Source organism: Dermacentor silvarum, unplaced genomic scaffold (assembly GCF_013339745.2).
Source record: "Dermacentor silvarum isolate Dsil-2018 unplaced genomic scaffold, BIME_Dsil_1.4 Seq563, whole genome shotgun sequence".
Lineage (NCBI taxonomy): Eukaryota > Metazoa > Arthropoda > Arachnida > Ixodida > Ixodidae > Dermacentor > Dermacentor silvarum.
The window spans coordinates 13839-24288 of record NW_023606435.1 but is presented as its reverse complement, the minus strand read 5'-3'; the positions used below and the strand labels follow the sequence as shown (position 1 = coordinate 24288).

Sequence of the window (10450 nt, the reverse complement as noted above, 5' to 3'; positions counted from 1 at the left end):
GGTCCACTGTAATGGGAGATTTCCTTTCGAGAGAAGCCGGGGAGTTCTGAGACGCACACTGCGTTTCGGTGTTTGGCAGCGACGTAGCTTTAGATTGCAAGGTGTGCTCTGGTGGAATTAGAGACGGTTTCTTAGGGGGTGCTGGAGCAAGTGGCTTTGTAGCTTTTCCGAGTTGTGGTGGGTTGATTGCTGCTTGTGCGTGTTGTCCTTGGGAGGCTTGCATCCAAGATGTGATCTGCTTTTGCATAGCATCTAATTTCTGCTGTATTAAGTTTTCCATTTGTTGTTGGAACTTGCTCCAGGCGCCTGCTGAGACTGCTTGGACTTGCTCGAAGCGTTCGGTCTTATCCTCTCCCTTGCCATTACTTTTCACTCTGTTCGAAGTCATTACCTGCGACCATGTCTTGAGAGGAGTGCCTGTACTATTAACTAGCGGTAGTTCCTGCTCTCCACGTTCTGTTTCAGTAGCAGGAGATTTCTTGGGAGGTGGTGAGCTTGCGGCTTTACACGCTCTAGTGGGGCAGTTGGGGGCCAAAGAAATATGCCCCGCTGCTTGGCAGGCAACGCAGAATGGTGTCTCTTCACATTGGCTATCTTCCTTATGCGTTCGACCGCAGTGACGACATACCGCCGGCGAGGGGCAGAACTTGGCCATGTGGCCCAGCCCGTGACATCGGAAGCATACCAGGGCCCTAGGTCGGTGCTCGTACACTGGGACAATTTCGTAGTCCAAGGAGAGCCTTCTAGGAGGATGTGGCGTATCAAACGTGACCAGAAGCATCTGTGTCTTTACCATGATTCGAAATCCCAGAATGTTAGCGGATTCGCAGCGAATGTGATTGGCGATGTATTCCTCGGTGTGCTCCGGTCGAATTTTCACGACCCCCTTGCTAGTGACTTCAGCAGGTTGGGTTGCATCCACTATTTCAACAGGAATCCTATGCGCCTCACCTGAAGTTCCCGGCGTTAGTGTGAGCTCGCGCTGTGCCAGCAAATTGTTCAAGTGCTGTTGATCCCAAATGGAAAGTCTAACTGCATTGGCCTTAGGTATGTACCTAAATGCCGAGTGTTCGGCTGCAACGCTAGTAGGAGCAGTTTGTCCAATGAGGCGTGTAATGGTTGACTTTGGGACCTCTTCTATAGACATTTGATTAAGCGGCCTGACGAGCACGAAAAAGTGAGGCCTACTCACCCGCTCCGATCGAAGTTCGCCCTTGAGTCTTCGCGTCGTGTATCTGCGGTAGTTGACCGGGCTCCAGTCCGATGTGTCATCATCTTCATGCTCCATGTTGCCCTCCAGGCTCGTCGTCATGAGCGGCGTCGCCGTCAGGGACGCCGAGCCGGCCGCATCCACCTTCGCGTCTACCTCAGATACCGGGCGCGTTCCCGGCCGCGTTGAGTTGGCGTTCCGATGTTCCAGGGTGATTTCATTCGTATGAGAGGTCATGGTTGAATCCGTGAGACGTTCTAATGGCTGAATTGACCCTGCGATGGGTAGAGGGGCGTTCATCGAGTCCATGATGCAGTTGGCCTACCCGCGACGGCCACCTGGCACGGCCGCACTCGAGCTAAGCCTAGACGCGGCTATAGGCGTAAACCAGTCGATTCGGAGCATAAGTCGTCCATTGAAGAACACGTCCAAAAAATGATCAAAAAGGGACACTGTCCACTCACTCCGGAGGGGTTCACGGTCCTGTGCACCAAGATTCGTAAGTACACTGTGAGAATATTCACCGAAATGCTGAAAAAACGCAGAGCCCATACGAAGCACGTCTGATCCGGCTGCGCGTTCGAAGCGCCCTCACGAACCATTAAAAGCGACAGCGTTGCATTGAAGCTCCAGGGATGTGGACGCGGCATAAGGGCGCGACGCAGCAAGCGAGGTAACTGCAAGGGAGCCTTTATTTTATTGTGTTCATAAGCAAAGTGATGACCAAAGCAATAGAGAGTTTTAGAATAGCGGCCCCAAAGAGCTTAGCGGGTGTTGGCGTTGGGGCATGCAGGGGTGAAGAGTTTTAGAATATGGCTTTGCGTTTGCGAAAAGCATCTTGCGCTTGCAGCGCCACTACGGTGTCAAATAAAAACTATTATAAATATTAAAATACACTAAACCATTTTATGATAAGAAGAGAATTTTCGCTTTCGTGTTTTTGCGTTTAATTGCAATTTAGAGATTATTCTGTTACCAGCAAGCGATTTGTTGCGCTTAATTTTGAGTAACCAACTTTACGTGCCTTCACCAGCCAAACTAATCCATGTTAGGCCTACGAGCCATGAAATCGCCAATCGAATTCGGAATCAGCGGCGTCTGATGAGTCAATCTTCATTACACACGTTAGTTGAGAGAAAGCCATAACCACTGTCACTTCTCCCAGCTTACGAACTTAACGCGTTACCACGAATCGATCCCAGTTTGGTGCTCAGTTCGAGCCGTCGCTTTGATGGGCGCCGCCATGTTTGTTGACGCAAAGCTTTTGCGGCAGCTTTTGGGGCTCCCGCTAAATAAGTGCCACGCGTTCCCGGCGTGGAAGCCCACTCCGCCGTCTACGCACCGGCACGGCAGTCACGCCTGCGTTCAAAGCCCAATACATTGACAAGTCGCTTGACCCCACCTGCGGAACTTGCACCACGGGTGCGCCAGCCACAGCACACCACTTGCTATGGACATGTCCTGGCCTGTCATCACTGCGAAGAATCTGCCTTGCTGGGCTGCAGAGCTCAGTCGCCACTCTCAATGACTGGATCCTTCCTAGAGGGACCCCTCAACACCGCAAAGCTATATATGGCAGCTTGCTCACCTACCTTATAAGAAGCGAAACCATTAACTTAATCTAGGCACCTCACCGGAAAGACCACTGGGGTTGCCTTTTCATACAAGTACAATTTTCAATTTTTTTTTATGACTGAATAAACGTATTTCTCTCTCTCTCTCTCTCCCGCTAAATAAGTGAAATAGCGTGCCCGACGAAAAACCAGAGCACAGTTTGCGTCTCGCGCATGCGCAGTGGCTTCGACGCTATTTCTCTGGGGCCCCAAAACATTTGGGGCCCCTACTCTAAAACTCTCAAATGGAACACAATTCAATACTGGGTTATTCTTTCAATAATACTTCAATAAGTTCACTTAACAAAAAACTGGGTTTATCAGCGTATGCAAGTCTACCAATAGCCCTACTCGACGTCGAGCTGTTGATCTCAGGAATAACAACTTCCACTCGAGTCACAAGGCTAGTTGCACACGTCTTTTTACAGCCAAGCTGTTTATGGCTAGGGTTCCATGGATTTTTCGTGTGCGCAAGCAAAATCTCAGGTCCCGCGCGAGCAGTGGTGCGAGCAGTGCTCATATTGACATACAACTGTGACGTGTTCGTGCCACTGCTCGCGCGTTCGTCGTCTTCGTATGCCACAGCTGGCTCGTCGGCGTCCCTCGGATATGCATTTTGAGTAGATTAGTTATCAATAGGCACCATTCTCCAGATCAGTAGATTCCCAGGTAGATAATAAAGGTTTCTCAAAGATTTGCCGCTGTGCGACCCACGTCGGCTATGCCTACATTCGCACCACCCTTTGTCGGCGTTCCAAGTGCTTGCGTATCTAGTTCGTTTCTTTCCGCTCTCCCGTGGTGGCTGAAAGACAAGTCGCCATTCTCCATTTTGAATTTATCTTCTCTCTTGTCGTCGTAATGGGGAAGCGGCGTGAAAGAATATCTGGTAGAAGAAGCTGGGGTAAACGAAGAACGTACTAGTGACGTCATTATTTCTAAAGACGGAATCGTAGCATTACTTCTAAATATAGATGTGAGGAAATGTTCTGGTCCTGATAAAATACCGAATGCGTTTCTAAAACGTTATTGTGAATGGGTTTCTAATTTTTTAGTAGAGATATTCACTTCTTCCCTCGAAATGGGTGTCTTACCAGATGACTGGTTAGTTGCCCGCGTTGTTCCGATCTTCAATACTGGAGACAAGCTAAAATTAAGTAATTATCGTCCCATCTCGATAACATGCACCGTACGCAAACTACTTGAACATGTAATTACCAATATCTGGTTCAGTATACTGAAGACAATTTATACTGAAGTATACTGAAGACAACAGCTAAACAACATGGTTTCCGAAGGCGCTTGTCAACCGGTACGCAGCTCTTTGAAACAATTCAGTATTTTTCAAATACTATAAACCAGAAAGAGCAAGTTGACGTTATGGCTCTGGATTTCTCAAAAGCGTTTGATAAAGTCTGCCACGTAAAACTTGTTCAAAAACTGAAAATATACGGTATAAATCCCATGGTAGTAAAGTGGATTGAGGCGTACTTGTGTAACAGACGGCAGTTTGTGGAAATAGCTGATGAGTACTCAGCTTCATTGCCTGTCACCTCTGGGGTGCCCCAAGGATCTGTGATAGGACCCGTGCTATTTTTGCTTGACATCAACGATATTGCTAAAGATGTGTACCCACTATTTGAGGTTCGCCTTTTCGCGGACGATTGTCTGTTATTTTGTCGAGTGAGGAGCGTCCACGACCAATCCCTGCTAAATGATTCCCTAAACGTAATTTCTAATTGGTGTGCAGCGTACGACATGGAAATTAACTTTGATAAATCGGTCTGCATGAGCGTTACAGCGAAAAAATCCTCATTGCAATTTACTTACAAAATCCGACTTAAGGAAATTCGACGAACTATGAAGATGAAATATCCGGGTGTTACCATCACACATAATTTAAGCTGGAACGAACATGTTGCTAACATTTGTGGATCAGCACAGCGAAATCTGGGAATGCTTCGGCGGAAATTAAAGCAAGCGTCTCCTGACGTAAAGCTGAAGGCTTACACTACGATTGTTCGACCTACCCTGGAGTACGCGAGTATAGTGTGGGACCCGTATCGACGAACTCTAATACATCAGATCGAGCGAATACAGCGTCTTGCTGTGCGCTTTATTTTTTCTAAGTACGAGAGAACTGAATCTGTTACCGCATTTATTGATAAGGCAAACCTTCTAGATTTAGCTTCACAAAGGAAAATAGCCAGGCTAAAATTTTTTTATCAATTGTACAATGGCATGTTAAACCTAAATCCCGGACTCTACTTGCGGCCTCCTGGCAGAGTGTCACCTCGGTCCTGTCACCCATACGTTGTTAGACCTTATGGGCCTAGAGTTGATCTTTACAAACATTCGTTTTTGGTCAGAACTATAGAAGAGTGGAACAAACTTAACTCAGAAATATTTGACGGTATGAATTCGCTTGCGAATTTTGGAAGAAACCTAGAATCAGTATATGTTTAAATTCAATGTTTTTTGGCATTGTACTGCACTGTTTCTGCTGCTGTTTTGTTTATGCTATTGTATGCTGTTTTTGCTTTCAGTTTTCATTGTGTTGCTTGTATTACGCTGTTTGTATATTCGCTCTTAGTGTTGTGAATTATCCCACCCTGTAACAGCCCGAAAGGGCTCACAGTATTGAAAATAAAAACAAAATTGTCCGGACTCCCGAGGACCAACGGACCTATGAAGATCGACGGCGAGAGCAGACGCGAGAGTGCAGTTGGCGCCGGCGGTCCGCAAACACCAATTGTCCGCCGATCAAGACAAATAATGACCGCTGGTCAAGACAATAAATGTCTTTGAACCGTTTGTTGAAAATTCTGTGTCGTGTCTGTGTCGGTCTGTGTCGTGTCCTAAACAGCTTCACTGGTCATCCACCTTCACAGAATGGAATGGCTCGTGATTTTTTTACATAATAGGATTTGGGATGTCATTGTGCTCGCAAAGAAACGTTAAACAGAACTTAATCGACAATACCCTGCTAACCAACAAAGCTGTATAAACGCTTCAGCTCGCGTTTTAACATTCGCGCAGCCAATTCCGCGAATGCGCTCTTCTTCAGTATTCTAAGTTATCCGCAGTAAACACGTCGACCGAAGTACCTGTCGTAGTTAAGGCTCATTCACACTACGCCTACACGACAACGATTTTGGACTGCCGACTGCTGACGACAGCAGTTTACAGGACGGAAAACGCTGTCGCCAACACTAGGCAGGCCAGTATCGCTGTCGTGTCAGCCTAGAGTGAATAAGTATTTAGCATTTATGCGTATACGGGGCACTGAGTTTTGTTTTTTTTTCAACCTCCTTGGGCCCTGTTAGCAGGTAGGCGCTAACAATACTAAAATAAGGTTATATAACTACTGGTCCCATTGAGTAAATATCTGGTATTTATTTCGACGAAAAGACTAGGAAGAAAAGTTTCAGAGTGAAAGCGAAACTTGCTTTTAACCAACCAATTATTCTAGATTTTTTGGCAGCTTTTCTTTGCATATTCCGTTTTAAATTGTGACACATTTTAGCCATTTGGACTACTTTAATGTTACCTCCTTCCTTAGTGTACTTGTAGTTGCCCCATAAGTGGCTACATGCACATACCATACATGAGGATCGTTATCACCATCATCATAATAAGATGTGTCCTAGGTGGCAATGGTGAGCAGCCATTTTTCTATTCTTGACCACTCCCAGAGCCTGATCACCCAGCCTATCTTCTAGCCAGCGTTGCGACATTCCACAGAGGTAGAGCGAACGACCCACCAACGAACTTTCTTTGGTACCTGTTGATTTCTTTGGAGATCAAGCCTTCTCGCTTCATCGGCAGCCAGATCGGATGCGGCTTAACCGGACAGTGCGGCTGTGGCTTCCTTCCCTGGCAGGCGACCATCGACCCGCTCCTCAAGGCTCGTATCCAGGTCCAGTCCACTCGACCATGTTACCAATCTCGGCTAAGGCCTACGACGACGACAGGACTAGTCGGAAACAAAGTCGAATGCGGACCCGAGACCAAGGCATTTTGCGAAACGTAGCCTCCATGAAGAAGGGGAAGGTGAAGCCTGCTGAGAGGGAAGCCGCCTCGCCCAATACCAGACGGGCCAAGAGGCAGCCGGCTGCTGGCCACGACTCGACTGGACCTTCGAGGCAGGGGCCAACTACCATGCGTGTGCGTGCTGGATCCGGTAGTGGCCCGTGCTCACCAAAAACGAGCGCCTCTGCAAAGACGAGGAAACCCTCAGACGTGCTACCACCAGACAATTATGCGAATGTCCTGTCGAACACACGAACTACCCAGGGTGAGCCGGAAGACGCGATCGAGGAGTTCATTCCCGAGTGCTGCCCACCCTGCCGCTGCCAAGTCTCCGAAGCATCGGCATCGCTCTTGGAGTCACTTCCATGGCAGCACCAGTCACCATGCCAAGAGGGGAAAAAGCCGCATAAGATACAGACACTCGTCCCTCAGGCGTCGACGTGGGCGCTGGCGTCAAGGCAGCCGCTGGGGCAGATCAACCACCATTTCGCGAAGCAGCCGAGGAAGGAAGAAGGGCCGAAGCAAGAGCCGCCTCCGATTGAAGAGTAGCTCCTCTGCCGCGAATGTGAGCATCAAGCAGGGCGGGAAATGACGCCGCCATGCCCGTTGCCACGCTTCGTCGATCCGCAGAGGAATGCGTGTCACGACGAAGAAGGCGGTAAGCAGCTCCTCGTCGAGATCTCAGCGAGCCATGAAGACGAGTGCTGGCAAAGCTCCGAATAGGATATTACGTATTCTAACTGATTAAAAGAGATAGATCACATATTTTTATTCTCTATTGCAAAATAAACCTGTTTTCGGTAAGATCATGCAACCTTTACGCTTATCTTCTTTGCGACAAACATTACACATTAATTAAACCAGAATATAAATTCCCTCTGAGGTTTGTTAAGTCCTAAATGTATTGTGCCAAATGACAAATCTAAGTTTAATTCGGGTAGAACCTATCTTACGATGAATGTTTGCTTTAATGCGATTATCGTTGAAGCAACGTAGCAACACACCGCCTTCCTCTACGGTTCGAAGACGCATGGCTATGGGCGTGGCGGCTCCGTCTTCCGCCACGCTTTCTGGCTGCGTTGGCAGTAGCGGGGGTCATGTCTTGCACCGGTGGCGGTGGCTTTTGCGTCGGCCCCTCTTTTTTATTCAGCGGCTTTCCCACACTGTGATCTAACTACCACGATGACTGCCTTTACCCTTCCAAGCACCGTGGCCGCTGCGGGACGAGTGCCTCGATGTTCCTCGACTCGCTCCCCTCTTGGCATGACGGCTCATGTGCGCCATCGGCGTGACTCCGCGAGCGCTGCCGACGCTTCCGAGCCTTAGAAGAGGCTCGGAAGCGTCGGCAGCGCTCGCGGAGTCACGCGATCAGCGATCAAGGAGCTCCTGCCTTGGCAGGAGCTCCTTGATCGCGTCTTGCGGCTCACCCTCTCCGCCTTGCGCGCAAGTCTCTTGCTGGTTGACGCGACATTCACATCGTTGTAGGATGCCGGTGCGCTTGAGGGCTTTCTCGTATTTACCGAAGGCGAAGGTCCTGGCCATTGTAGTCTTTGTCGAGCGGGCGAGTGACACAGCAGGTAACTCTCCGGGCGGGCAAGTGCCTGACCGCGTTTATTGAACGCTTATCTAGCCGAAGATGCAGTGCTGCCATCTCGTGGTACTGCCGTACACTACATCCTCCCTTCTGTTAAAATAAGAACCACAAAACAGAGGAACTCTTGGTCCGGCACAAAACGTTCATAGGTCGAGCCTTCTCGGACTGTGTATCTTTCTGCCGAACCTAGAGAAGCGTGGCGTTGAAGGAGAACCGCAGGGTGCATCTGCAGAGGAGGTGCTTTCCCGAGGCGATGCGGTTTCCTGGTCTTGGGCTGCTTGATCAGCTCCAGGCGTTGTTGGGGACATGGCGGTCTGCGCCGCCGCGGGAGTTCCAGGCGTACTGGTAGTGTCTTCCGCAGGACGTCCCGTCGTTGGAACCAGGTGCATCCGGTTGCGCTGGAGTACACCTGTGGGAGTCTCCACCACGTAGGAGCGAGGGCGTTGTGCTGGCCCCATGACGATCGCGGGGGAGTTGACGTCCCGTACCCAGACCTGCTCGCCTGCCTGAAGAGGCCGCAGTTCATGAGCCGCGTGTCTTCTGTTGAAGTCAGACACTTGGCGCCTGCGGTTATCTTGATCACGCCGAGTGAATGGGACCGACGGCGGCCAGGTAGGCTCCAGCTGATGCGACGCCTTCGGTACCCGGGTCTGTAGGCGTCTGCCCATGAGCAGCTGAGCAGGGCTCACTCCGTTTACCCCAGGGATGTCGCGGTATGCCAGGAGCGCAAGGTAAGGATCATCCGCCTTCCGCAGCAGGTCCTTAACCGTCCTCACCATCCATTCCACCTCCCCGTTGAACTGTGGAAAATGGGGGCTGCTAGTGACGTAGCGGAAACCATAGGAATCGGCGAAGGCGGAGAACTCTCTTGCAGCAAACTGAGGACCATTATCGCTGCGCACCAGTCTTGGGGTCCCGTGGCGCGCGAAGACGCTCTTGATGACGTTGATCACCGCAGGTGCTGACGTAGAGCGCAGGCTGATGACCTCCGGGAAGCGTGACCGGTAATCCACCAGAAGGACGTAGTCCTGGCCGTTCAAATGAAACAGATCGACGCCCACCTCTTCCCAAGGCCGAGTTGGAGTGGCTGACGGCAGCATAGGTTCCGAGCACTGCACCCTGGTTTCGGCGCACGTGGGGCAGTTTGACACCAGTGTCTCAAGTCCTCGGAAGAGGCTGGGATTGAGACACAAGTCGCCCGAGGGCTGTGGAGTCCCCGAGACTTGGTCGACAAACGCGCAGACGCCCAAGGCCTGGTGTTGTATAAGGCATCGCTGCCGACTGCAGCGCCATTAGATGGCGCGTGCTTGGAGCCGGCCTGAAGAGAAAGAAGAAGATAGAATAAACAGTCAGGGACTGAGTAATGTCTGTAATGTCTCCTTCCAGTATCCTGCACGATACAACATATTTGGCGACGAGGATTTAACAGCCCATGTGCTACCGGCTTGCCCCTCATCTGTGCCTTCGATTGCTGCCTATCATCCTATACGATGAGTATTTCGGGACTACAACCGCCACCCCCTTTCCTATCCTCACCTGGACACCCGGTCATTCCATGGGAGCAATGGATTCAAGCGTTCAAGAACTACATGGTGGCGTCGGGCGCCTCCGACCTACCTGCCATGCGTCGGAAGGCGATTCTGCTCAACTGCTTGGGCTTGGAAGGTCAACGTATCTTCCAGACTCTGACGTCGGAGGACGACCCGCGCCTTTTGGCTTCGAGCGCCGCTGGAGAGACGTTGACGGCTCCTGGCCCTGATGAGTTCGACCGCGCCATTGTGATCCTTGCAGACCACTACAAGAGCTCTGTCAACGTCACTGCAGCGCGTCACCGTTTCCGTCGACGTGCACAAGCCCCAGGTGAGACGGCCGTCGATTACGTCACCGTGCTACGAGGTCTCGTTGGAGCATGCAATTTCGGTGACTTGGCGGACGATATGATACGCGACCAGCTCATAGAAAAAACTACCAGTGAATATTTGCGCGAACGTCTTCTTCTGGAAG

General features: G+C 50.4%; 1 protein-coding gene across 1 annotated transcript; it reads right to left on the bottom strand.

Annotated features, from left to right (window-relative positions):
* Positions 1 to 8589: 8589 nt before the first annotated feature.
* LOC119435243 (uncharacterized) lies at positions 8590 to 10223 on the bottom strand. The gene is made up of 2 exons (XM_037702157.1): positions 10131 to 10223; positions 8590 to 9699 (listed from the first exon to the last, which is right to left on the bottom strand). The coding sequence occupies exons 1-2, from the start codon at positions 10221 to 10223 to the stop codon at positions 8590 to 8592; spliced, it is 1203 nt and encodes a 400-aa protein (XP_037558085.1).
* Between the last annotated feature and the right edge of the window lie 227 nt (positions 10224 to 10450).